We start from the raw sequence: 26,609 nt of genomic DNA, 5'->3' as shown, positions 1-26,609 counted from the left end.
ATTTTTATTTTGTATGTTGATACAATAATATTTCATTTTATTTCTGATACTGAAACTATTGCTTTATTTTTGCACTATTTGCATTTTTTACTCTTGGTCTTGATCTTGGTTCAATGAGACTCCCATGTGTAATTATAGTAATCTAGCTTTTTGGCAACTTTCAGCAATTCCAGCAATTGGCCATCAGGGGGTTTGTCACTATATTATATTTATTTGATAAACCTGCTGTAGTTACTGAGATCTAGAGATTTACCAGTAGATGGCGGTAGTGCATCTCCAAAGTTATTTAGTACAATAAAAAGTTGGAGAAGAAGATCAGTTCTGTTGAGCTGGCGACAATAAGCGACGACAACATGGTGGCAAAAATTGTCAAAATAAAATTCGGTTTGACAAATGTTTCAACGTTTTATTTGATATATGCCTGTTGTGCTGCTAACTAGCCTAGAGAAATACACCATGTTGCATCTGCAAATTTTGTCATTTTAGCAGACTCATCTTGCAAATAACCATGAAATTAAAAGGTAGCCTGTTACACTTCATTTAGATTTTTTTAACAACATTTTTTTCTCCATTTAATCTCTTACAGATCACCACATCCAGAAAGTTGCATTTCACACCAAGGGTCACGTTTTCTTGGGAGTCATAGACCACCTTATACATTACTGAATAAATTGAGTCTATAGACCGTGTTTACTGTGAATAGGCAGAACAGAGCTGTGAGTTGAAATTGCCCTATTATGTGACCTATTTGAAATATATGTGGATACAAATTGTTAACACAAAAATACAGAAATGAATCCATGCCATATGTATATACAACATGGCTTCTAGTGAAAAAATTATGACATTCCAACGTTCCTTTTTTCGAGACTTAGCTCCACAAGTGGTATTAAGGAGAAGCAAACACATGACAGTCACTCTTTGATTTTGTTACCTTTAACAACCCTGTAAACAATAATGATTCAGGCGTAAATATCTATATATTTATTGTAAGTACTAAGGATTTAAAGATTTCATTTCACATTCATATCAAGGATGCACATTTTTATGTTTTCCCAGCCACAAACTTTCGTAATAGGCAAATGCACATTTAAAAAAATATATCTTTTTACCTTTCAGCTCTCAGTCTGAAGCAGGTGGAATTACTGAGGTAGGCATTCAAACACATTTTCTCTTTAAGGAAAAAGTTTGGATGTGTAATTTCTCAGAATTTATATGGAGAAACAAACAACCCTTTTCAATTGAACAACACTAATGTTATTTTTGTTTTTGTCGTTGTTTTTAAAGGCATTTCAGGCTTTTTTTCCAGCTTGGTTTGAATAATTTTCGACTTTTATTTTGAAAATACGACGAACGGCAGTCGTATTGAAATTTTCACTATTGACGCTGGTTACAGGCAACGACTTTATAGAAAGTGTAAGATAGCTAGCTAGTGACTTGAAGTGAGAAGCTAACAATTAAAGTATCACAATGAAAGACGTAACCGGATACCTCAAACAACAGCAAAGCAATAGTACAACACCAGAACTGGCAACAGAATGGCACACGCTCGAGGAATTTCACAACAAAAAGTAAGTACATGGTCAAACTGACGTCGATTAACAAATTAGCTATGCTAGCTTATGTTAGCTAGCTAGCCCCAACATTGATCATAACCTACGCTGAGTCATGAAGCTAATGTGTTGGCTAGAACGGGGTTGTATAATCCGTTATGTACTTTAGATAGGTTGCTTAAAGTTGTACACTATGTATTTCCATAGGTCCCAATGCACGATATATTGATTGTCAAAAGAAAAAAAGAATGTATAGGGATGGATATTGTAGGGATGCTGGTTAGACTCTGGCTTGCTAGCTAGCTAGATAGCTAGCTTATTCAAGATTCCGTCTAGTTTAATGGGAAAGGTAATTAACCAGCTTAAGTTATTCCATTAGCAACTCTTTCTTGTTTCATATTAAGGAGACCTGAATAGAATGAAGTGCAAATATTTTAGCTCTACTAGCAGCTAGCCTCCCAGTCTGGATCGAGTCCTCGGCACATGCAACGTAGATCTATTGGTGCTATTCAGCTATAGCTAGCTAACGTTAGGGCTTTGCATAGCCTACCATTTGAAGTTTACGAATGAAATATTTGCTTGGTTTTCATAATTAGTGGAGTTATTAGAAGTCCGATTTCGTTATCATACAAGGGGTCGAGTTAAACCTGGTCATGTATAATAACTAGTCTTATGTTACATGTCAACAATCAAAGTTGACACTGTGCATCCAGTTCCATGAAATGAAGGCTTGAAGACTGACGATGGTGTAGCTCCTTACAGTGGATGCTTATGGACCAATACGCTAATACAAATAATTTTGTCGTATATTTCCATATAATTCAACTCTTCTGTTTTTCAAACCAACAAACCTTAGATTATCACATTTTGTAGTTGTGAACAAGAAACAACATACAGGAAACGTACAGGTCTTTCTGGTTAAGCCTATACATCCCAGTTCATAAAATAGGCTCTGCTAAAATGTATGCAGACGTTGTCCACAAGTAGCTGCGTGTATTATTCTACAGACCTAACTGTTTCCATTTTTCTAATCCCATTCACTATCTAGGTTGTGGCATCAATTGACACTCAATTTGACAGACTTTGTGAAAGATCCCTATTTTGCATCTGGAGATGGCCTTATTCAGGTGTGTACACTCTCTATGTCTGTTTTTTTGTTTCTTTGTTTTTTTTCTTAAATGGATCTGCAGACTTACTGTTTTCAGATGAAAATGAATGTATTGTGCTCTTTTTTTGCAGCTGTATGAAAACTTCATCAGTGATTTTGAGCACAGGTAAGGTATTGTTTTATTCTCTGCAGTGAAATATATAGACATCAAGGCCCTACTCAAGGAAGTGGTGATAAAGAAAGGCAAATACCCTTTGTTTGTACATGTATTGAATATGTGATTCTGTTTTCTGTCATCTTCTGTGATAGAATCAATCCACTTTCCTTGGTCGAAATCATTCTGTTTGTGGCCGCGCAGATGACAGGTAATTGTCACCCTCAACTGTTGCATTTGTTATGTCTCAGCCCTTTTCCCCCATAGCATTAAATATTATGGTATTGTTCTCTTTTATTTTATTTATTTACTTGAATATATTTACAAATCACAGGTTTTTGGATTGCTATTATAAGAATACCTTTGTGTCTCTACAGATCCCAACACTGCTATCACCTTCTTGGAGAAAACAAAGGAAAAGGTAGCCATGCTTGCATCAAACAAAGACGTTCACGCTCTCTAAAAAGAAAGCATTGGATTAATCCGCTGCTCTCTCCTTTCCCTTTCTTTGAACTAAGGTTAAGAGCAGTGATGAAGCAGTCATCCTGTGTAAGACCACAATCGGCAGCCTGAAGCTTGAAATCAGCGACCTCCCCGCAACAAAGGTACCTCCACACTCAGTGCTCTACAAGTGTGAAAATAAACTTAATTTTTTTTCCTTTTCTTTTTTTATGAAATATTTTATCATCAATGACATTTTTCTTTGCCTCCTCTGAAGAAAATAATTGAAGAGGCCGAGGAGATGCTGAACAACCTGCCAGGTGTGACCTCTGTCCATGGCCGGTTCTATGACCTGTCCAGCAAATACTACCGTATCATGGGGACTCATGCCCTCTACTACAAGGATGCACTGCGCTACCTGGGTTGTGTTGATATCAAAGACCTGCCAGGTAAGTACGACTGTGACCAGCTCTAGGCTACCATTTGTGTCTCCATCAACATCAATTGATATTTGTATGTTACGTTGACTTAGTCGAGGTAAACAGACCCTGTAGGTCTTCATTGAAGCACTCAAGCTTTTGAGCTAGCTGATAGTCTAACCACTAATTTCAACCAATGGGCTTGCTACTGAGCTACTTGTTAATACTAACAGCAGTGTTTACTTGGGTCTGTTCATAAATACAATCCAGCACTCTGAAAATGGAATAATGCTCTGCAGTTAAAAAACGGAGCATTCCATTTCTTCACGAATGAACACTTTAACTGTCCTTATTTTAGCCTCTGAAATTAGATTTTAGCGATTGAAAACACCATTCCTGACAGTGTGGGCTTATGCCCGTGACTGCACCCTTGCTTTGCTGTTTTCACTACTTTGACTCTAGTGTTTCTTGGTACAAAGTGGTATTATGTGGACAGGCTGGGACTAGCTGGTTAGCATGCTAACTTTAGTGGATATCTGGGCAACATTCTTACATATAGCATATTTTAAAGGAAAATATCATTAGTATTAATTGTTGTTTATTGTTTGTTTCAACAACAGAGGCAGAGCAACAAGAGAGAGCATTCACATTAGGACTGGCTGGCCTGTTAGGGGAAGGAGTATACAACTTTGGAGAATTGGTACGAGGAAATATTTCTTTTCAATTCATTGTGTATACATGGACCTGTAACATACTATTCTGACTTGGTACAGTCCCGAATGTCCCTGACAATGCCTTTGTCCACAGCTCATGCATCCTGTTTTGGAATCTCTGAGGAATACAGACAAGCAGTGGTTGATTGACACACTTTTTGCATTTAATTGTGGGAATGTGGACAAGTTTCAGAACTTTAAGTCTGCCTGGGGACAGCAGGTAACAACACTCAATATTAGCACTCTGTTTTGTCGCCTCAAATCCTTAATTGTTTTACTACAAAAACTCGACATTAAAAAAACATATCTTAATGTAATTTCAATGCTTTAAATGCAGTACAAACCTTTTTCTCTGTCTCAGCCGGACCTAGCAGCCCAAGAGCACAAACTCATGCAAAAGATCCAGCTGCTGTGTGTGATGGAGGTAAGCTGTCAGTAACCTAGGAGAGCTAGGGGGGATTTCCCTGTTCAGTGCACCCAGTTTCATTCACACCTTGGATCAGTATGTATTTAAAACGGTGACTGTAAAAAGTACGCACAGCATGGCGTCATGGCCTTCCGTAACACATGAATGAAGACAAAATTTGTCACAATGAATGAGAGCTGCCCAGAACCAACTCATATTCAGTTAAATTTCCTCCATTTTATAGTTCCCTCCGATTGCTTCACATTTAAGCTTACATAAGCTTACAATGTCCATGCTTTTTTTTTTACAGTCATTGATTTAGAATCGGTGTGGCTGCCTTGCTTGCTTACTGCCTGTAGGGGGCAATAGACATTTAGCTAATGTTATGATTAGCCAACTTAAGCAGCAGTAGCGTAGCCAAAAATATTAATTTGGGTGTGCCTGTGGGATATAACGTGCAACAACCAAAGCAAAAAGTGATCTGACGTTTAATCATAACAGTTTTTAAGATCTCATTAAAACATTATTCAGAGTATTTGCCTACTATCAGTGTTATACATTGTAGTGATAGCAGGCTACTGGTTTTGTTTACTGAGAAAGTACTTATTTCAACCCCGAAAGCTGCTCTGTAAAGATGTAAGGGGTGGGGGGCTGAATACAGCCATGGTAGGTTGGTTTACATGAGTTTACCCTAATGGTGAAATATCTCCACACGCAGATGACTTTCACACGCCCAGCCAACCACAGACAGCTGACCTTCCATGAAATCGCCCAGAGTGCCAAGATCCCTGTGACCGAGGTACATTAGCTGTGCATTTTCACCCATTTGAAGTGTAAGATGGTAGTGTGACACCACTGAGACTCTCACTGTGTTTGCATTTTAGGTGGAACTACTGGTTATGAAGGCCCTGTCTGTTGGGCTGATTAAGGGAAACATTGATGAGGTGGATCAGAAAGTTCAGATGACCTGGGTCCAGCCAAGGGTATTGGATGTACCGCAGGTACTGATACGTCCAAATGCTTTTGATTAGAGACTACTATGGTTATGACTTGATTATCGCTTACATTTGATAAACCTTCTGATGAAATGCAAGCTAGTGAGTTTTTTGTGTGTAATTGTGTACTGTATTGGTGACTACCTATTTGCTAAGGTGCTTTTCCAACCTGTTTGCTCCAGATTAAAGGCATGAAAGATCGTCTGGACTTCTGGTGTGGGGACGTCAAGAATATGGCCGTTCTGGTGGAGCAGCAGGCCCAGGATATCCTCACCTAATCTCCACATCTGCGTGTACACCTATTCTTCTGTTGCCACAGCTTCCTCAACTTAACCTTTTTTTTTATTGTTCATAGAATGGTTATCAGTAATGGAATTGAAGATTTCTTTGTATTTAATAAAAGTAAGCTGGTCCTTTAATTTTATGATCAAAGGCCGCTGTCCTAAAATCAGTCTCCAGTTTCTTGAGAATGGGTATCTTTTGTGGTTCTGCCGAACCCTAATTATTTAGATCAGTAGGTTGCCTTATTTTGGGCATGTTATTTCTGAAGATGTGCTTCTTCGAAATAGCAATCAGAAGCAAGATGCCTTCATGACCAACTCTTTTTCACGGAGATTGGATAAGCTTGTTATCCACACAACAGCATGCAGCACATCTGTCATGCAGTTTATGCCTGTGAGCAGGGGCGGCTCGTCCATAAGGGCGATTGGGGCGACGCACTGCCTAGGGGAAAAGAAAAAAAACTCCTTATGTATAAACGCAATATCCTTGTAAGTCGCGTAAATGACACGTAAATTTAAATGTAATATTTTTTTTTCTGTCGGATTCTACCACTAGACCGTCTGATCTGTCTCTGTATGTCATTGTCGAATCAGGTAACAGTCGTTCAGTCAGCCTAAAGTCGTGCTTCAAATGGCCCCACCCCTTCTGGGGCGAAATGAAAATCGCCCCAGACCTCTCCCATTGACTCTCATGTTAAATCCATTTTTTTTCACAAAACAGAGCTCTCAATGCATTCTCTATGGCTTCCGGGAGGGCTCGCCCCTCCTGGGCTTGTCATAAGTAGTGGACGTAAAAGCCTATACGAACGTCATACAGCTTCGACGGAGGCATATTCTGTCAAGATGGCTTCCCTGTCCAGTGCAATAACTCGATTCGCTCTTTGACAGAAACTCCTTTTTAGTCGGCGTACTAATGAAGATAAATTGACAACAAAACAATTAGGACTTCCTAGACCAAATGTATCCATTCAACAGGTTTCTACAAAGGGAGGGAAATCCTACATCCAAGAATTGGAACGAAAGAAAATCGCGTGGCTAATGCGTCTGTATTTCATATACCACTGTCACTTTTCATAGGTTTTACAGTGTGTTTCACAGTTCGCTTCTTGCACTAACACTGAATAATTTTTTATGTGATGACTTATTTTGCTTTTGTAAGCCAATACTTTCAAGATCAGTCAATAAATATTGTTGTTTTTGACTTATGTTACCCCTTCTTTATGATGTTACTGGACATATCATGTGTCCTGTTAAGCTATGTTACATCATACAACATTTGAGACACGTGGATAATGAAAAAGTGGGATAATTTAATGTGGAGCCACATCATGTTTGCTTATGAAGGCTCCTGGATGCAACTTTCTTCTATAGCTTTCCACCTGTAACTTGCTACTCTAGCTATGTAGCAAGAGGGGACATATTACTGTTGTGTGCTGCCAATAGTGGACAAAAAGGTATTGCTGTATGAGTTAATCAGCTAACTTAATGTACTTACTGAATGGGTCGCCTTAATCATTATAAAAAAAATTGCCCCCCCTGAGAATTTTTTCAGGAGCCGCCACTGCCTGTGAGTAAAAATGTGTGTTGGTAATGTATGGTAAATTACCCATTTCTATTTTTCTTACATGGTCCAAATACAATAGAGGTCAGTGTTAAAGCATCAGAAATGGCACATGATGGGTATATTCATGTTTGAATCAGATATCAGGCAGTGAATATGTAACTGGTGTTGACCCAAAGATCAGAATGTTAAAGTATGACATCAATTTTATTTCCGTTATGTTTTTGCAAACTAAAGGGCATGGGTGCTTTGGATATAAACATTGATTTTGCAATAAGCATCTCCTTAACTTTAAATATCCAAGGCCTTTGACAAAACTAATTTGGTGGAGAAGACAGCCTTTCTTATTGCCTGTGCTGAACACCATAGCCCATTTCAAGAAGTCTTCAGGATACTTTTTGGTAAAATTTGTAATTAATTTGTATTGTGAAATGAGTGCATGGAACAGCCCGTCTTGGGAAAACTCAAAAGCCCTAAAAGTTGATCCTATATTTAATTGGAGACCATGTCCTAACTTTGTTCGGGCAGGTCAGTATGCTTATTAAGTTTAAATAATAGGTTGAGAGCAAATGTGTAGGTACAAGAATTTATTAAGAGAAGCACACTGGATGGTTCATCTGGAAGGAATGGACAGATCGCGGATCACAGTTGTTCATGTCAGTCATGTTTTTTGTAGTTCTCCAAATTGGCCAGGATCCATCCAGAAGGTCCCAGTATAGTGACGAACATGGTGGCCAACACAAAGGCTTGCTCCTGTGTCAAAGACAAATAAAAAAAAGAACATTGATGTGACCTTTCCAAGCACAGGTGAATGTGTTGGCATGAAATCGCACGTACTCGACTACAAGTATTTAAATGAACAATGGCGCTAAAAGTGCAAACAACTAAGTACATTAAATTTAACGCAACATTAAGTGTGCTTAACTTTCTAATTATGCTCAGTTTTTTTTATTCTGGGCGTTAGCAGTTTCGTTTCTAAGCACTAGCATACATTTGCTTAAATTAATACAATTCCAAAGCTTACTGCTCGTACACAACAGGGCTGTTCTCATTGAGCCGATTACAGACGACTGTAGTCTACACAGCGCAGGTTAATAGCACAAGAAAAACAGCACACCTCACGCACTGCATTTTCACTTTTACCTTTCCAATAGCGCAAACAAATTCACTTTCAAGGAAGCATTCTGTTCCTGGCAATGTGTGACCAAGTAGTCAAGTCTATGTGAAGGACATTCCCCACTGCAGGTTTCATCTGCAGTGTTTTCCCTACCAAATTAGCCTACTCTTAATTATTTTGGTCAGAGAAGAAGAATACCCTAAGATCGATTAATCAGGAAATACATGAATATAGACTATTATTGAGATTATTTAGCAGTTGTAGTCTATGCTGGAGGTTGCTGCGCCATTAACAACGGTAGGATAGGCTACGTGAAGTAGGCTAAATAATAGGATTAAGGGTGTAAACGTATTAAACAAGTCACAGTTTAATTACCTGTCTAGACTACACATTACAATTCGATTTTAAATTCCATATCAATCCATACAATAGGTGAATGTTAAAAAAGCGCAAACGCAGGATGTCTCCTGCGGGTGGTAAGTGCGCAACAGTGGCAGAGGATACTTACGCCAACACCCAGGACATGTTTTGCTGGCTTGGCAGATATGTTGGCTTTTGGAATAATCTGTGGTCTTATTGCACTTCTAAGCAAGGTAAAAGAGCGATTCAGTCCCGACATTTTTGTGGACGTTTGTAGCCTCTCTTTTTCAGAATTTCCAAAGAGTAAGAACGTAGCCTCGCAGCGAAGAACTCCAAGTCGCCCACGTCCTTCAGGATAAGCGGTTGAAATTTTGTTCACCTGCCAAAAGCTGTGAGGTCAAAGTAGAAAAAGTGTGTGTGCGTTTACCAATCAGATACGTCCATATTGGACTGCTAATATTTAATTGGCCAGCCACATTAGATCACTGGAGAAGCTGTTTCAGTTTGGTCGTGTCCTCATTTCACCTTTGCTCCCTACTTAGTTTACCATGCCGCCAAGCGTCGGTATGCATTTATAAAGCAAGCCCTGCACTGGGAATAGCCCATGTCGATGCACGTACACATGAACACACATAGTGCTTGTTTCTTCTGCATAGTAGCGTAAAAGGAACAAAGTTGGTGACGTGGCACAGTAGCCTAGTGCGGAAGAATATATCTGCACATGGAGACAACGAATTGTTAAACAGCCTTTTGGTATCGAAGGTTTACTATTAAGTGTAAAATCACACCTCAACTTTACCAAGATGATCCAGTTCACCCGGAGCAGGTAGCCTATTTATTCTAAACTCATCAACCGCTGGTATGACTTATAATGAAATCGAATCAATTTACGGTAGTTGAGTTAGAAGACAGCACCTCATGTGACCCCTCTGCAGTGCAGAAACGTTTCAGAGTGTGGGAGACAAGCTACAGCCAGTGTCCTTTCTCATTTCCCTTAGAAAACTTAACCACAGCTTGCCGATTTTTTTATCAATTGCAGCAGACTGAGACACAGTCATATATATTTAAATGTATTGTGTTGTGATGCCATTTGTACCATATCCTCCTATTAAAACATTGGCTTCTTGTCCAAACTATCTAGAGAGACTCCATTTCAACCATTCCACTGCTATAGGGAATTAAAAGTTAGAATTGAATATTGTCCAACTGATCCACTAACCAGACATTCAGTGTCTTGGTGGTATCACTGTGGTAGCCCAAGGGGTTACTCTCAGCAACCCTCAGTGGTTACAGGTGCTTCATGCTTTTAGTGTAGAGTGCCTAAAGTGTATACTCCATACTGTCCATACTGTTTATTTCTGTATAACCTCCTCAATAAGGAGTGACATTCACAGTGTCAACTTCATGTGAAGCAACACTATCTCATCAAGTGGTATTGGATAGTTTTGTGAATCAGCCTGTCTGTGCCATCAGCAAAATGTAAGAGATATGGAATCTTACATCCGCACCATGCACCAGACCTGGCACAATCCTCTGCTCCCTGTCATGCTCAAAGTCACTCAAATAATTCTTGATCCCTCTATGAAATTCTAATTTAGCCATTGTGAAATTCATTGCAAATTACTTTAGACACACTGCATTAATAGCTTTACCTCTATGAGCCCTATTTCTATTTTCATGTTAAGTCTATAGTAAGATATGTAATCTGATTGCAAGGGCCGAATACTGTTTTAATGACAGAACACAATCCGTTTTGAAGAATTTATGATGATTTGATCCTGCCTAATCTTAAATGACTGCTGTATTCTCACAAACTTCCCAAGGTCTGTTAGTTTCTTGAGGCCGTTTTGAGGCCAACTAAGAAGGGTAGGATGAGTGTAAGATAACGATTGTTGATGGTTTAGCATGGCCTTGTTTTGGGTGGACGCTTTGCTACTAGCAAAATCTGTATGCTTTCTGTCAGATTTGTGAGATGTCAGATGTGAGAAGTGCAAGACTAATGGATAGAGCTGGAGACTCAAGAGCATTTTCAGTTAACAACTGCAACTGAATCTCCACCGCTTCAGATGCTTAGTCTTTGTTTTCTTCCAGTTCTGTTAGTCAAGGTGAGTTAAAGGTTCGCTCCGATGATTCCTCATGTTGGCGTCAACAGAAACTATGATAAAGTTATTAATAACCATGGCGTGATTCAAAACTGCTGAATTACAGCTTCTGATCTTCATTCAACAGCATATTTATTGAGAGGCTACATGCGTGATGGCTACATATGTGATGGCTACATGCGTTAGTGATGATTATGTTTTTACATTATACAGTAATCAAATCTCCGGCCTCCTACCTTTATTGCTGCACCAGCAAAGTAAGACACACATGTACACATTCCATTCAGACCACTGTGTCTGTGGAACGTTTCATTGCTGTGGTTTACAAAACTGTATTGGCAAGATGAAGGCACAGGGAGATGGTGCAAGGTCTTAGACAGTCATTCATCAACATGAGTTTCACTAAGTCTCAACCTTTCCTGGCACTTCACAACGAAATGTCCTCAACCTCCCTGTTCTTCTTCCACTAGGATATAGTAGGGAAAAATAGCTTGAATATAGAAACATTCTTTGCATAGACAAATGTGTGTAGGTTGTTTATGTTACTGCTGGTTTGCAGTATTAATGAGTTTATTGTAAGTACTATCAAGTGGTACTCTTTTGTGGATATAGGCAAGTGATGAGGACAAGCTCATGGCTTCTTTTCAGAAAAGTAGTCTATAGTCAATAACAAAGTCAAAGACTACACAATGATGAAATGCTGGATACATCTGAAACATTTGTTACTTAAGATCAAATATCTTGCTTTGAAAGTTTGGCATCTTAAATCTTACCCGTTTCAATTTAGCCTGAGGATGTATGCTGAAGTCATTTCAGGCTATAACATCTGAGAACCTTAAAAATAACCCCTGGCCACTATGAGTGCAGTGCTGTATCAGCTGTGTGGTTTTTTTTATTTATTTATTTGATAGACATTTACGTTAAGGCTTTTAAACAGTAATGGTATTTGAACTAGGGCTGTCAGCGTTAACGCGTTAATCTATGCGATTAATGCGACCGCGATTAACGCGATAAAATATTTTAACGCAATTAACGCAACTTAAAAAAAAAAAAAAAAAATGTAATTTTTACATTTTTAATGCCTTTATTTGGAAAGTTTGAGAACCACTGCGGTAGTTGAAGATGGAGAGAGCTGAGGGATTGTTGGGCGGAAAGTTTCTGTTTAATAGGCAAAATTACGGAACAATCGACAAAACTAAAGTTTTTCAATTTAGCAATCACAGAAGCAGCTCGTCTTTAAGTTATCACCTTAATGCAAAGCACCCGACAGAAAGCAGTCCCAGGTTAGATGGTCGCCAACCCACACTCTACGACTTCTCTGGTAAAATAACTAGACCAGTCCGTGAAAAGGTTACCAACGCTTTAGCAGTTTGGGTTGCCGGTGACTGTCGGACCATCAACATAGTTAAGGACGTTGGGCTGACTCAGGTGATTCGAATTGCTTCAGGAGACAACTCTTACGATTTACCGTCGAGGGGCACCATTGATATCTCGCATACATTCCTTTTATGACGGCGAGAGAGCACGAAAAATTCAGCTCCTCGAGCAAGCTGCCACCGTCACCCTTACTGGTGACCACTGGACATCAGTCAGCAATGACAATTACCTGGGTGTCACAGCTCATTTGATTGACAATGTATGGAAATTGAGATATTTTTCATTGGAAGTAAAAAAAAAAAAAAACTTTTAATCGCGATTAATCTAGATTAATGAATTTCAAAATGTGAGATTAATTAGTTCATTTTTTTTAATCTATTGACAGCCCTAATTTGAACACATATTTTTCTCCAAACTTTGTTTTTATTAAATACCACAGTTGACATTAAGACTTGACATTAAAACAAACATTGCCTGAATCACATGAAATAAAGCACTCCATACACACTCCACCTCTAATCCACATAACGAAGCATAAGATTCTCAGACGTGAACATCCTCTTGCGGTTTCTGGAATCCACTGACCTCAATTTTTGAAATCCTTGGGCAAAACATTAGAGTACAGATCAGTTTTAAATATGTAGTCTGAATAGAACGCTTTGACTTGATTACCACATGACCTTCCATGGGACCAAAAACCATAACAAACCAGTATATCTTGAAGGGAGGGGCAGAATTTAAATTAATTCTGTTGTTTGAGATCACTATCATTTTTCCTAAGGTCTCAAATTGACAAAACCCACCGTTCTAGCCTTCTGTGTCGGTAACACTAAATCTGTTTGTGCAGTACTCCATTTAGGGTAAACCACACGATTACATAACAACAGAGGTAAAGATGTCTGGAGCAAAAGGAATTGAACAATCTGACAATCCACAACCTACCTTTCATGACAGTGAGCAGGTTGCTCATCTCTGATTCATAAACATTATCAAGAATGTGAGGTTCATGTCTTCTGCCATCTGCAAAAACATGAGCAGAGTTCTTTTGAAATACACTCACATGGAAAATACATTACAATAGCTCTGCTCTATGTCTCTTTTGACTGTCTAGGAACAACCAACGCTAATGTCTAGGCAATTATTGTATGCTATTGCAATTATATGCAACCTGCTTCGAGAGCTTCTGAGCAGCAAAATCAGCTCCTCCATTTGAGGTGGTGCAAATGTCAATGTATACCAGTATTTTCACACCCCATTGTTCACCCCCCATCAATTCATGTTCTGAGACAGAAATTTCAGTATTTATAGGTATAATATCTAGCCTATTATTTCATCTAATCACATCTTGTTGTAGCAAAGTATATAGATGGAACCACAGTGTTTATCAATAGAGATGCCAGAAACATTTAGTATTTTCATGGATACAATATGAGAAATATGATCGAAGCCTCCTTGATATGTCCAATAGAATATTACATTTTCTGTCATTTAATCCATCTCATGTTTGTTGATATTGATTGATGACATTTTGCCTTACTAAAACCACCTCAATTGTGGTGGCATGGCATTGTACTGATGCATGAATGCTGAAAGAAATACTCACATTTTCCTTTGAGGTACATCATTGACTGTGGTCCCCAGTTATTTGAACGTATAGTTTGCTGTAAGATATGTAACAATTTCGTATGAAAAAGGTTCTGCATAGTGATGACATAAACATGTTGAGAAAGATTAATATCCTTACATACCCTTTCAGAGCAGTGAGACTCCATGATCAAAACAAATACAAATAAATATATCCACACACTTGTTCTCTGTCCCTGTAAACAAAGTTACTCGTTAATTCTCTAACACATTATGCACCTGCAATTGCAAATCTGTAGCAAGCTTATTTAGCACTTACCATGTCCAAAAGAATAGGAAGCCCTCGTGTTTGCGATACCATCTGATTGCAGCAATGTTCCAGGCCCCATTTATATTGCCATGAATAGCAACAGGACCTCAGGTTCAATACAACCCCCTGTGAGAGACCTCTCTTACTAGTGCTGCCTCCTATCACGGTTAGACCAGATTATATTAGCTTGACCAAACGCTGACGTCAACAACACACCTGCCTTAAATGAAAATCAATTGCTTTATGTTGACTCTGTTTCTTAAATGCAGAGATAGGGGGAAAAACACAAGGGATACAGAATGTCAAACCATGATAAATGAACAAGGATACTGACATGTTATGGTAAACACAAGAGTGAGCGGACACTGTACATTGACTGTGTCAGATTACACTTCACTGCATGAATACTGAATCATTAAATGACTGCATGACTTATCATGAGATATGATGCACTACATTGTTTTGGCATAGTCTAAAGTCTGTGCATACATGTCTAAGAAAACTAAACCTTGTGATTCCAGTCAAATTTAAATCAGAGCATCAGTAAATTGGAAACTGGAAAACTGCGTTCCTGTTGTCATTCAAGAAAGTGTTGTGGGAGCTGAGAACTGACAGATGCATGTCTTTTTACTTTTTTACTTAGGACATTGTCTTGGGTACATTTTTTGAGGCCCTTATATACTCAAATAAATCTTCAACACAATTTATTTTGAACATTTATCAACAATTTGAATCATTGTTTAACATAGAGAAATATAAATGCTGATCTTTCAACAAAGTAGACTATAGTGATTTTAAATTATTATTCATTTCCCTTTTTACATACATTGTTTTAGACAAAAATGAAGTACCTTAAAAGGACACAGCTCACTTTGGTACTCAATGTTGACAACTTATGACTTATAAGTAGGGAACCGTATACAATAAATAAATAAATAAATAAATGTATACAATAAATTAAAGTACGCATTGTGAGCCATGTGCAGTTGAGAACACCATTTCAAACTGTCTGATTCATACATGCATTCAAAGCAAAACAACATGAAAACAGAAATAGACAAGTGCATGACCAACACACATGACTCCCTCATGTCCTGAGCCGTGGAAGAGGTCTCTCGCCTCTACTCTCCGGAGACTACACAGGCAGGCCGCTGCTTTTGAATATCGACTGTACGATTTGCGTCAGACACTGACCAAACTCCTCAAGAATCATTTGCTCAGCTTGAGACAAAGTGCACCCTTCCTTCTCGGCCTCTTCAGCCTGAGCCAGGAGACAGCCGCATGTGGCTTCTACCACGTCAAGCGTGATGCACGCTAGTGGACACCTATCAACACACAGATCCATGGTGACAGAGATAAATAAGTCTTCAACCTGTCAGGAGGCTAAAGAATTAAAGAATGAAAGACTTTAAACAGGGTGGGGGGTTGTTATCAGCACGAGCAGCAGTTGCATGACCATATGAATACAAGCACAGTGACCCACTTCAAAACATGCAATAGGTGTAACCACATGCATATAAAACCAGCTTCATAAGAAACAGACCCTTTGAAACTTCCACTCACCAAGACGCATCTACTGCTAATACGGTTTAACACACATTCAATTTAGTTTGAAGTTGAAAAGGGCATTTGACCTTAGAGCAGATGATCACATAGGGAGTGAAAACATCATGCCAAGGAAAAAAGCTGAATCACTGTGACCAGTGATGAGGTGTAACAGTGGGCTCTTTGTGACTATCCACTGTGACTTTCATGGATTCATTATATTCTTAGACTTGTTCTGGCACTAGTTAGACAACATTCTCAAGGTTTGTTATTTTCAGTTGACATTAGAAAACACATTTTGAGAAACATGTATCATTCTGAATCAGCTTAATCAAGAATAGAGCACAGTGCCTCATTACCTAGTCTTTTGATCCATGCCCTCCTCAAACGAGCTCATACAGGGACTTGCCCAGCCCATTGACTTTCTCTTTGGGCTTTCCTCATAGTTTCTACAGCCAATACACTTGCAAGTGGAGGAACACATGATTTTGGCCTGAAAATCAAAATATGGACATCAGGAACATCAATGGCTCGTTAAAAGTGTAAAATGCGAAGATTAAGATGTCACTTCTCCTGACCTCATAACATTCACAATAGTTCTTCAGACAACCTGAGCGTTTGCAGTTGCAGCCCTTATTATGACGTCCTTTCGGGTCTCCAAGTTTACGATTGCCGATTTTTGGACGAAAGGCCTCTGGGTTTCTCTCAAGACAAATCTTAGGGAAGTGGGAAACAAATGTTCAGATTAGTATTGTGTTGAGAACAGTAATAAACCCATGGACTGGACTTTGATCTTAAGTTCCATCAATCTCAACTCAGTATTAAATCACATTACCCAAATCCAACTATTGCTAAATGGTTGAATCGGACTTACCTTGATGGCTTTGTATCTTTCGATCTCATGTTCACTGTTGTTACAACAGTTGATGCAGTTGCAGTTGTTGCAAACCTCTCCATTTGCAAAGCAGTCACAATATCTTTAAGGAGATTCACATCATAAGACCAAAATGACAGAAACTCTTTTCTAATTTCAATGTCAATACGAAAACATAGAGGAGATAACGTACAGCTTAAGACACTGAGACTTTGTGCAGTTGCAAGGCTTCCTCTGGGATTTGGATTCCCAGTGTGCTCCACTCAACCTGTTGGAAGAGTGATAAACTAAATATGCAGTTCAATCACATAGGAAAAACACATAGGAAAAAAACAATTAACATCTGTTAAATGACTGATGGTGTATGCTCATACTGTCTTTGGATCATCTTTGGCTGGCTTTCAGCATATAATCCTAGCGTGTCCGGGTACAAAGGGTATGGGCTCTGATGGAACTAGAGGGAATCAAAATGTAGTCATGATACCAGTACACTAAGTGATCTAACCTGGTTGCACAAACCTGACATATCAAGCAGTTGACACAAACCTAACAAAATGCAAAATGCATGGACAACCAGCATAATATTATGCATGTCTGTGCAAGCTTCAATCCCACCCCTCTAAACTACACATCTTAGAGTCAGAAGTCAGTACACCTCTGTGTAATATCCCTTCAATGTCAAATGATTCAAAATTGTAACACCTTACAGTAATTACATTACTTCTAAGTTGGACAGTGGGGTATTTGCTCTTATGTTAAATTACAAACTAATAGTTTAGATTTACTACATTACAAATGCAGGCCCCACAGTAGGAACTCAATGCCACAAATGTCAGTAGACCTTTCATTACTGAGTTTAAAATATTTTGTTTTTGCAATGCTTCGTATGTCCACCTTTGTTTTTGATGACAGACTCTTTCTCGGCATGTCTGAGAGATGTTCTGCCATTCTTCAGAGACATTGTTTTCAGCTGCTCTTTGCTTGAGGGGTTGAGATGCTTTACCTTTCTCTTTAAAATACCCCAAAAGTGTTCGATATGATTCATTTCAGGCGACGTACGTGGCCAGGTCATAGTTTTGATTTTTCTTCTTCTTTAGAAATTCTTGCATGATTTTGGCAGTGTGCTCTTGATCGTTTTCATGCTGGAATATTCCTCCTTCCAATCTCCAGAAGCTTGGGAGTCATCTTGTCAGCCAGTATTTGGGTAAATCCACAGGCATTTCTGATGTCATCACTCCAAAACCTTTTGCTCTCATGCAGCCCCACCTCCATGCTTCACTGTCACAAGGGTATGCACTCACTTTGGAAGTCCTGGCCAGATTCACGCCAAACATGCTTCACCCCATCTGAGCCGAACACATTTATCTTGGTCTCATCTGACCAAAGAATGTGCTCTCTTGTTCTGCGAGTTTAATCTAATCTTGCAGTTTTGTGCCGAAGAGCAAGCAAGGTTTTTTTGGGGGCTCCGTCCATAGAGGCTGACATAATGCAATGTTCTTTGCACCGATTTACGATTTTTATAACCATGTTCATGCAATTAGACTAATAGGAAATCCCAGGTGTACTCCCACAAGTTTTCTAATATGTGTATTCCCTTTTGTTGCATTGAGTTTCTACTTTGAGGCCTGCATTTTACAACATAGTTTTTCTATTTATTTATTTTTGATTATTCATAACAGGAAATAATGAGATTATTAAGAGGTGATACAATTTTGAATCTTTTGACATTTAAGTGACATTGCAATGGGGTGTACTCACTTCTGTTGTATACCGTAAGTACACACAATGTTTTTATATGCCATGACTGTAGACAGCTAAACCATTTCTTACTGACTGAGAAATGGTGGAAGCGGTAGAAAACATATTTTATTTGTTCTCTGTGGGCTTCATAAATCTAGGGTATAAATATATGGTTCTCTAACTTCAGGCAGTGGGAAGGCCCGCATAAACAGCTGAAAGAATGACACACATTTGCTGTACTTAGCCCAAGTTAAAACAGACTTTGAATGATCAAATGCATCCATAACCATTCATTGTGAACTACTTCTAGTCTATGTCTTTTTCAAGATTGTTGAACACACTGAATATTTCTAGCCAGGAGTTGACAAACTATATGTTGGCAGGTCAACTGTATTTTAGGATTTTAGCGTGGAAACTGAGAAGCTATGGAGAGTAATTCAGATGAAGACAAAGAGGAAGTTGTAGCTGTTCCAGCTGTAAAAATGGCTGCAGTCAAACTGGCTTTTCTCAAACAAAAAGATGTTATGGCTCTTCTTTCTATGTTTGGGAAGTTTGATTATCAGCTGCTTAGACTGCTGCCTTCAGCTGTGCGGCCAGCCTATATCATCCTAGCTTAGTTTTTCCTCCAAGACCTATGAGGTGCTTCAAGCATTTCCAAAATAATTTGTATTGTTTATTAGCGATGCCCCTAAAACCAAAATAAATTCAGTCTGGCACTTGCGGTAAAATTCAAGCTAGTACTTGCATTGTGGTTTACATTCATGGACTGTCTCCCTCCTAATTGAAGAATGAGAACGAAAGTGTTGTAAACGCAAAATGACTGACTTGTTTAACCCATTGACATGACATGACACTATGCCATTGACATGACATGACACTATCAGCAGTTCATCGTCCCCTAACCTGTGAAATGTAGGGCCCAGGCATGATGTTGTAGCTGAAACCAGGGCCTACAGGAACAGCGGGACCGTATGGACTGGAGGGTAGGACCTGGTGGCCGGAGGGCATATACTGTTGAGAGGGTACAGTGCACGGCCCTGGTAAGGAGGAAGGAATCCTCTGGTCCCCTGGATATGAACTGATGTAATCAAAATGACCAATGTCTGTTTATACAGGAGAAACATAATGGAAATGAATTACGCTGACCAGAAGAATGAATACATGTTTTACAAACTGGTGCACATTCTTGTTTTTTTTCCAAAGATTAAATTTGACATTTAGTCTTGGAAAAAAATGCTCTCAAGGACAAAGTCAAGGACAAACTTCAGTGACAGGGAATCTTTGCCCATCGTAGACTACCCAAATCTGTAAAGCCTGTCAACTCCGACTGGCCAAAGTCGGCGGACTCGGATAATAAGTACGTTAATTTATGGTAATTGCAGAGTTCTGATATCATGAAAAAAGAAAAGCCTATTTTTCTGTGCAAAAAAGCCTGTAGTAGTTTGGCGTAAAGGCACCTGTAATGCTAGTAATAACTACAAACAAATTCATCATGTCAATAATTTAAACATATCTGCAAACAGCTATTTTGCCCTAATACGTACCCTCAACATTTCCACATGGGGGGCATAATTCAGGGGTGTTGCCTCGTGGTGCGTTGTAAAACTGTGGCTCTGGGCTGGTGGAACTATGACCCCCTGAGGGCATCGAGTGAATCATTTGTAGTGGATTGCAGTGATTCATAACCACCACCTGCGGCCTGCCATTTGCATCACGCAGAACCTGCAGTGGAGATAGCTGTCAAAACCCTGAATACTTTACAAAAAAAAAACAAGAAAAATAGTCTCACAACTCCCATAGGGTCTGACCTGACAGACGTTGGGTGTCTGAACAGCAAGACTGTTCTCCACTGGCGGGTCATGAGGTGAGAGAAAAACAATTGGATGGTTGCCCTAAAGCAGAGAACATATACATTTTATAACAGACAAAATAATATTTTCTCCTTAACACAATAGACAACAGTCTGTTGAAGGTGAGGGTGACTGTGGGTGCAAGCACATGCCAAAGTCAGGATTATCAACCAACCTTAAATGGATTGTTGTTATCATTGTTCTTTCTTACCACAACAAATATTTTGTGTAACCTTAAACCTGAGACCTACTTAAGTAATGGTGGAATAATAATGCACTGCATAACAATCCAACTTAACAGATGGTTCAACCTATACCTTATATAAATGGCGTCCTAGAATTCGAAGTTGCTCAGATCACATGTACAACCCCTGTGTAGCCTACCGATAGTTGCAAGTTACAGCATCATATCAGCTCTTTTGCCCAAAGGACAGCATACAAAAGTTTTCAAACTGACAGTGTTGTCATACAAAGCTGATATACTTTACACAGTAAAATCATCTTACATGCTGATAGATGTCCGGCTTGTCTCTCAATTCTAAAGTCGCCTCTTGTTTAATGAAAGCTTCTTTTGACTGCTCCTCTGTGGCATCTGAGCTAATGCTGGCCACAGCATCACAGATTTCTCTCTGGGATGGAATGACAGAAGGTTTCTTATTCTCTATTTGAGAAATGGTAAGCCTATTAACTAATTTATGGTTAAGCGTACAAAAGTAAAAAGACAAACGGTTAAGTGGGCTCAAGTATGTGATGTAACATTTGCACTTACTGACAGCATTCCATAATGCAATGCCCCTTCAGATGTCCATGAGCAATTTCCAGAATTGAGCCCTGAAGTGGGAGTCATGTAATGATATGGAGTGGGCAGGATATCTTGATAAGTAGCAGGTGGACAGTGGGACATTGGGGGATTTTGATCACACGGAACTGGGCAGCAAAATCTGAAGCTGCTACACCCACTGTTTGAGTCTGACTTGTCCTCTGCAACCTCTCTTGGCAGATAAAGCAGCTCTCTATCTTCACGGCAGCCCTCAATGGAAGCGATTCCATCACTTTGGACACCATGCGGCATTATGGAACAGGTGTAGTTCAAACACTCTTCAGGCAGCTCCTGTTGTACAATGTCAACCTCATCCTTGTTCTTCTCCATTACTTAACTGCAGGTGGATCTATCAGACAGAATCGTTTGTCTAGACATTGAACGTTTGGACTTAATAACGTTACAAGAGCCCAATTTTACCTTGCTAACGTTCCCTTATTGTCACTTCCAATAAAGTCTAAATGTTCTTGTGTGTATGATTATAGGCTACTATCCTGCCTGTACCCTATATCTCTGTACAAGCGTCGGATACTAACTAACATCTTGATTAGGTACGTTTAATTGGGCTCAAGTTCGAAATAAGTCCTGACATATGCCTGTCTCTTAACATTTGCTAAGTAACGTTAGCTAGCAAGGAAGCCTTGCCTAACTTACCCACAACTCCAGTGTGAGGTTACTTAGTAAAGGCAAACGACATAACCATGGTATTAAGCTTAGCAGTTATAGATAACGCTATCAAGGTTTTTATTTTTATTTTTAACCAACGTTAGTTTCTTGGTAATTTTACAGTTCATTGAACGTTAGCAACATTGCTAACTTATCTAACGCGAGGTAATTGTTAATTACATCTGATTACTGAAAACAATTAAGTATTCTTTGGTTGAACTAATTTTCTGAAACAATGGACACCCAATAAACATTACCTATATTTTCCCCGACAGCTGAAATAAACATGCTATGATTATACTATCAGTAAAATTAGTGTATATGACCACAAACCTTTATGGAAGATGGGGACATGAAGTCTCGATCAGGTCGCGTTATCCATCAAGCTAGTTAGCCACCATCCTACCTGCTCGTGCATATAAACAACTGCTTTTCAACAAAGTGGGTGTGAGGGTGTTCAGTTGAACCAGCCTCTGACAAGACTTCTCCCAAAAATCACCTAGCCATTTTTATAATGCTTGTAGCTATGTTGCCACAGTTGTATTACCTAAGAGAAGATTATTTTACCAACTGAAAATAATATTTTATTTCGCTACATATTTTGGACACATTTTTTTATTTGATGCGTGTATTTACATGTGTATTACCCTTTTGTCATTGTCATCATACAAGGCACAGGGATGTACTGAGGAAGAGTTCAAAAGCTCTCATGACTGTTGTCCCCCTTCTTTAACATAAACCTGAAGGCAGAGGGACCTAAGGTTGAGGCCAAAATGCTCTGAGAAAAAAATGCAGTCGTTATGAAATAGAAGCCACGCCTCCACACACTCGTCGCTTTAAAGCTAGTACTTTCTGTGCAATCTAAAGCTCTTGGATTGTTTTGAAAGGGTACTGTATTTCATGATCCCGCGTAGGCTTCACATGGAGAATATTAGCACAATGACAGAAAACCTAGGCAGGTGCAGCTCCGTCCTCATAACAGGAGCCAGCCGGGGACTAGGTTTGCAAATGGTGAAGGACTTAGTAAAACGGAAAGAGAGGCCGAAGAGAATCATAGCAACTGCCAGGAATCCAGCCACTGCTGAGGTAAGTTACTATACCTCTCAAATGAGAAATATTGTTTAGGAATAATTTTTTATTTAAATTAATTATGTGGAGTGTTTCCACATAGTCTCAATCTGTGCAGTAGCCTACAAAATTAAACGGTCTACATGATCTTGGTTGCTCAGCACCAGCAATTGTTCATTTTTTTCAGGAACTACAAGAAATCACCAGATCATTCCCAGGAGTTCATGTAGTCGCACTGGGTGAGTCGAATTGCTGAATGTGCCATATGAAATGGCTCCCTAGCTCTAGAATCTTGTTACGTAAACTAAAGGCAACTTTAGCATGTGCCACGAATAGAGACTTGTCGAACTGACTGTTAGGACCGTAGAGATAACTCAAGTCTCCATCTACCACAACATCCAACACATTTGTTGGTAGATTGTACTTTGTGGAACATGACTTACTTGAAAATGTTTTAGTAGCACTGAGTTTTTAGAGGGAGCAGCAGATGGCGCGCATGAACCATATCAGCAGTTAGGTCTCAGCAGCGACGCTAGAAGTCAGAGCAGTGTACGTCAGGCCCTTCCGATGCCCACCTGTATAACCCTGTCGAAAAATTCCTAATGAAAATTGTTGAGGTCCAGAGGGATACACGGCTCAACATTAACTCCAAAAAGTTATTGAAAACTAAGTGAGAATGATAATTAGTTATCCATTTTTTTTTATCTGACATTGCGGATTTCATGTATGTGAAAGAGACACGAGTTTGAATTTATTTCACTTTTGCGATCACAAACGCTTCAGTTTGATTGCTCACATAACAGTTCGCAAGATCAAATAACTTTTATGTATAATGTAGCCTATGTTACAGCCTAAGATGCTACCTTCTATCAGGCTCAAGTAACCTGTTGTTTAGTTGATGGCTATAGCGCACAGACTGACTGAAGATGACTATCTAATATAGGCTACTGTAATAAACAAGTGTTACGACCTATGTTGAGAGTAGCCTACAAGTTTGTGTTGAGCAGCACGCATCAGTTTTGACAAGTTGGGATCAGTAGCCTATCATGAATGAATCATCATGGTGGTAGCCTATACATTTTTACAATAGCCTTCTGGATAATATGAACGCCTATGAGATGAGGACTATTCCAGGCAGGCACCCTTTGCTAAATGAATTTGTCCCGCTCTGGGAATATGGCTCAAATGCTGAAAAATCAGAAAAGTAGAACCAAGCTGTCGTTTATTCCTGTAACATCTCTCTATTCTCTTTAAGAATAATTGTAGTTTAATTTTATCCTTTAAATTTGTATATTTCAGTTTTAAATGATCATGCATATAGGGCAAACAGACAGCTTGTGTCACAGTATGTTTATGTGCAAGTTTGTTGACCTTGGGATAAGCCTTACTCTGTTTTCCCATATTATTCTGGAAACCATTAGTTTCTTCTTTAAATGAATTTGTCTTTTTTTAAACAAAAGTATGGCTCTTTCACCATTCTCAGATGTTGTCAGTGAACCAAGCATACACTCTGCCTCTGAAGAAGTTGCTTCCATCGTGGGAACTGAAGGATTGAACTGTCTCATAAACAATGCAGCCATCAACGTCTCCACCGACCTTCAAACTGTGACTGCAGAAGCAATGATGAAAGCCTTTGAGAGCAATGCTGTTGCCCCTCTCTCAGTCACCAAGGTTATCAGAAAACTGACAGTTTACTTTTTGTACTGTAGGTTACAGCAATGGATAAATGTTTAACTTTCCAAATAATTTATCCTAAACCTCTTGGAGATTTTCATGGAAGTATTTGTCTCATGTATTTGTAAATATTCATTTTTGTACAAATGTCTGCTGACAGGCCTTTCTACCACATTTACGAGCTGCTGCAGGACAAAACACTGGAATGGGTGTGCATAGAGCTGCGGTGATCAACATTTCCTCCATCTTGGGATCTATTCAACTGAACTGGGGAGATGGAGCCCAATTTAAAAGCTATGCCTATAGGACATCCAAGGTACCCATTTAGATGCCTCCTGAATGCAGTAGGTTTTCAGAGTTGTTTGTTCACCACATTTCCACCATCAAGTTATGTTGATGTGATGTGTTTTGTGAACCTTTGCAGTCGGCGTTAAACATGGTCACAAGATGTCTGGCCACAGATCTAGAAGCTGAAGGTATTCTGTGCCTGGCATTACACCCAGGATGGGTGCGCACTGACATGGGGGGCCCACAGGTGATGTCCTCAAACTTGCAGACATTATCCTCATCATGTTCTCCTATACTTATTTTAGTGATGTGACATAATGGTGTTTATTACAAGAGCACTTCTCTCTCTTCACTCCTTTAGGCACCTCTCAGCCCAGAGGAGAGCATATCTTCACTTCTATCAGTGATTTCTTCATTGACAGAGAAGGATCATGGGGGATACCTGGACTATTCAGGAAACAAATTACCATGGTGATTGTCCTCTTTGAATCAAACAAGTAAACAAAAATCATTTGCTTCCCACACATTGTGTGAACTGTTTTTAGATGGTTGGTTATGGCTGGCTTGTCATGATGAGTCTAAATACAAGTTGATGGAAGACATAGAGACTGACAAACGTAACCATCTCAGGGTTATGTGAAGATGACTTTGGATTCTGTGAATGATACTAAAAACATTCATTGGTTATTTTAAAACAAGAAACCGGATCTGTTTGGTTCTACTTAGGGATGGGAATTTTGAGTGTTTATCAGTGGTGGACCAATAGCAAGAATGTTCAGCTAATCCTATGATCCTAACCAGTATTTTTTGTAAATACAAAGTATTTTGCTAATATTGTTAGTTACTCTATGTTCTGGAGTTAATGGCAATACAGTATACAATAAGCATTATGGTAAATAAAACATGTACAAATCCCTTTCGGCCAAACAGTTAAGGTTTTACCTCACCACCACACATGATCACACTCACATAATAAAACCTGACCCTCAGGATGTGACCACAGAACAAAAACCTTATGCATAATCAAAAGGATGGAAGGATCTACATTCACTAAGAAAAGAGGTTAACTCTGAGGTACACAGGCATTTAAGCAGAAGAAATGAACCAGAAAGATTATTAATGAAGAAGGTGATTAATAACAGGGTCCCAGTTGTTAAATAATGTGAGATATGATGACACACCAAGTAATACATATTACATTTGATAAGCTATAATAAAAGGTGTGACATCTGTGGCATGGAGATCTCAATACTGGCACATTCCAACTAAATATAAGTTACTAAATATAAGTATCTAACTGCTCTGTGCCTAGTCAACACAATGAAAGTGTGCATTATGTGTTCTGTCAGAGTGCCCCCTTCACTCCCAGATTTTATATCACCAATCTGTAAATGTGTCATTGTCCTGCTTGCATTAGAATTAAGTAGTTAATGAAACATAATTTAAGGTGTTGTAGTCTAAGTAGTTTTTGTGGTGAAAAAACGTATACTTCTTGACTTTGATGATTGAACTCTGAAGGCACAATAAACGGTGTTCCCCAGTATCACTGTGCACTTCATACACTCTGTTTCATCCCATTTTATGTATTTCTTTACATTTGGGC

The 26,609-nt window shown here is 39.1% G+C and overlaps 4 protein-coding genes across 7 annotated transcripts; 2 read left to right on the top strand and 2 right to left on the bottom strand.

The window, feature by feature from the left end:
• The first annotated feature begins 1,369 nt into the window (after positions 1-1,369).
• Positions 1,370-6,237, top strand: psmd13 (proteasome 26S subunit, non-ATPase 13). Its single transcript, XM_012840097.3, has 13 exons — positions 1,370-1,571; positions 2,602-2,680; positions 2,793-2,827; positions 2,971-3,026; positions 3,193-3,236; positions 3,334-3,420; positions 3,534-3,705; positions 4,296-4,375; positions 4,483-4,608; positions 4,750-4,812; positions 5,513-5,593; positions 5,679-5,795; positions 5,972-6,237. Exons 1-13 carry the CDS (start codon positions 1,471-1,473, stop codon positions 6,065-6,067), a joined length of 1,137 nt encoding a protein of 378 aa, XP_012695551.1. The 5' UTR covers positions 1,370-1,470; the 3' UTR covers positions 6,068-6,237.
• A 1,966-nt stretch (positions 6,238-8,203) lies between these two features.
• On the bottom strand, positions 8,204-9,501 carry LOC105911288 (cytochrome c oxidase subunit 8B, mitochondrial). Its single transcript, XM_012840073.2, has 2 exons — positions 9,257-9,501; positions 8,204-8,384 (listed from the first exon to the last, which is right to left on the bottom strand). Exons 1-2 carry the CDS (start codon positions 9,365-9,367, stop codon positions 8,289-8,291), a joined length of 207 nt encoding a protein of 68 aa, XP_012695527.1. The 5' UTR covers positions 9,368-9,501; the 3' UTR covers positions 8,204-8,288.
• Positions 9,502-13,584: 4,083 nt separating this feature from the next.
• Positions 13,585-22,522, bottom strand: tesmin (testis expressed metallothionein like protein). Of its 4 annotated transcripts, XR_006152336.1 has the most exons (14): positions 22,310-22,522; positions 21,260-21,659; positions 20,997-21,119; positions 20,449-20,532; positions 20,185-20,362; positions 19,544-19,743; positions 17,275-17,354; positions 17,094-17,168; positions 16,901-17,003; positions 16,605-16,742; positions 16,386-16,519; positions 14,336-15,806; positions 14,191-14,248; positions 13,585-13,607 (listed from the first exon to the last, which is right to left on the bottom strand). XR_006152336.1 is itself a non-coding variant. In XM_031562752.2 (12 exons), the coding sequence occupies exons 2-12, from the start codon at positions 21,638-21,640 to the stop codon at positions 15,617-15,619; spliced, it is 1,686 nt and encodes a 561-aa protein (XP_031418612.1). In that variant the 5' UTR covers positions 21,641-21,659; positions 22,310-22,522; the 3' UTR covers positions 14,047-15,616. The 4 variants fall into 4 exon arrangements, 3 of the variants coding, with proteins under 3 accessions (XP_031418612.1, XP_012695511.2, XP_031418620.1); XM_031562752.2 differs by lacking the exon at positions 13,585-13,607 and having other exon boundaries at positions 14,047-15,806; XM_012840057.3 differs by lacking the exons at positions 13,585-13,607; positions 22,310-22,522 and having other exon boundaries at positions 14,047-15,806; positions 21,260-21,924.
• Positions 22,523-22,738: 216 nt separating this feature from the next.
• zgc:110339 (uncharacterized protein LOC550490 homolog) lies at positions 22,739-26,564 on the top strand. Its single transcript, XM_012840072.3, has 6 exons — positions 22,739-23,062; positions 23,232-23,283; positions 24,528-24,715; positions 24,879-25,034; positions 25,143-25,253; positions 25,368-26,564. The coding sequence occupies exons 1-6, from the start codon at positions 22,877-22,879 to the stop codon at positions 25,479-25,481; spliced, it is 807 nt and encodes a 268-aa protein (XP_012695526.2). The 5' UTR covers positions 22,739-22,876; the 3' UTR covers positions 25,482-26,564.
• The last annotated feature ends 45 nt before the right edge of the window (positions 26,565-26,609 follow it).

Source organism: Clupea harengus, chromosome 3, assembly GCF_900700415.2.
Source record: "Clupea harengus chromosome 3, Ch_v2.0.2, whole genome shotgun sequence".
NCBI lineage: Eukaryota > Metazoa > Chordata > Actinopteri > Clupeiformes > Clupeidae > Clupea > Clupea harengus.
This window is presented reverse-complemented; position numbering and strand designations above follow the sequence as displayed.

Excerpts from the sequence above, each read along its gene's own strand:
- LOC105911288 (XM_012840073.2), bottom strand. The coding sequence starts at position 9,367 with ATGTCGGGACTGAATCGCTCTTTTACCTTGCTTAGAAGTGCAATAAGA. Across the intron at positions 8,385-9,256 it reads AACATGTCCTGGGTGTTGGC|GAGCAAGCCTTTGTGTTGGC; the intron begins GTAAGTATCCTC and ends TCTTTGACACAG.
- psmd13 (XM_012840097.3), top strand. The coding sequence starts at position 1,471 with ATGAAAGACGTAACCGGATACCTCAAACAACAGCAAAGCAATAGTACA. Across the intron at positions 3,027-3,192 it reads TGTGGCCGCGCAGATGACAG|ATCCCAACACTGCTATCACC; the intron begins GTAATTGTCACC and ends GTGTCTCTACAG. Across the intron at positions 5,796-5,971 it reads GGGTATTGGATGTACCGCAG|ATTAAAGGCATGAAAGATCG; the intron begins GTACTGATACGT and ends TGTTTGCTCCAG.
- zgc:110339 (XM_012840072.3), top strand. The coding sequence starts at position 22,877 with ATGATCCCGCGTAGGCTTCACATGGAGAATATTAGCACAATGACAGAA. Across the intron at positions 23,063-23,231 it reads GGAATCCAGCCACTGCTGAG|GAACTACAAGAAATCACCAG; the intron begins GTAAGTTACTAT and ends CATTTTTTTCAG. Across the intron at positions 25,035-25,142 it reads ATGCCTATAGGACATCCAAG|TCGGCGTTAAACATGGTCAC; the intron begins GTACCCATTTAG and ends GAACCTTTGCAG.
- tesmin (XM_031562752.2), bottom strand. The coding sequence starts at position 21,640 with ATGGAGAAGAACAAGGATGAGGTTGACATTGTACAACAGGAGCTGCCT. Across the intron at positions 21,120-21,259 it reads TGCATTATGGAATGCTGTCA|AGAGAAATCTGTGATGCTGT; the intron begins GTAAGTGCAAAT and ends ATTCCATCCCAG. Across the intron at positions 17,355-19,543 it reads CTGGGCCCTACATTTCACAG|TTCCATCAGAGCCCATACCC; the intron begins GTTAGGGGACGA and ends GATTCCCTCTAG.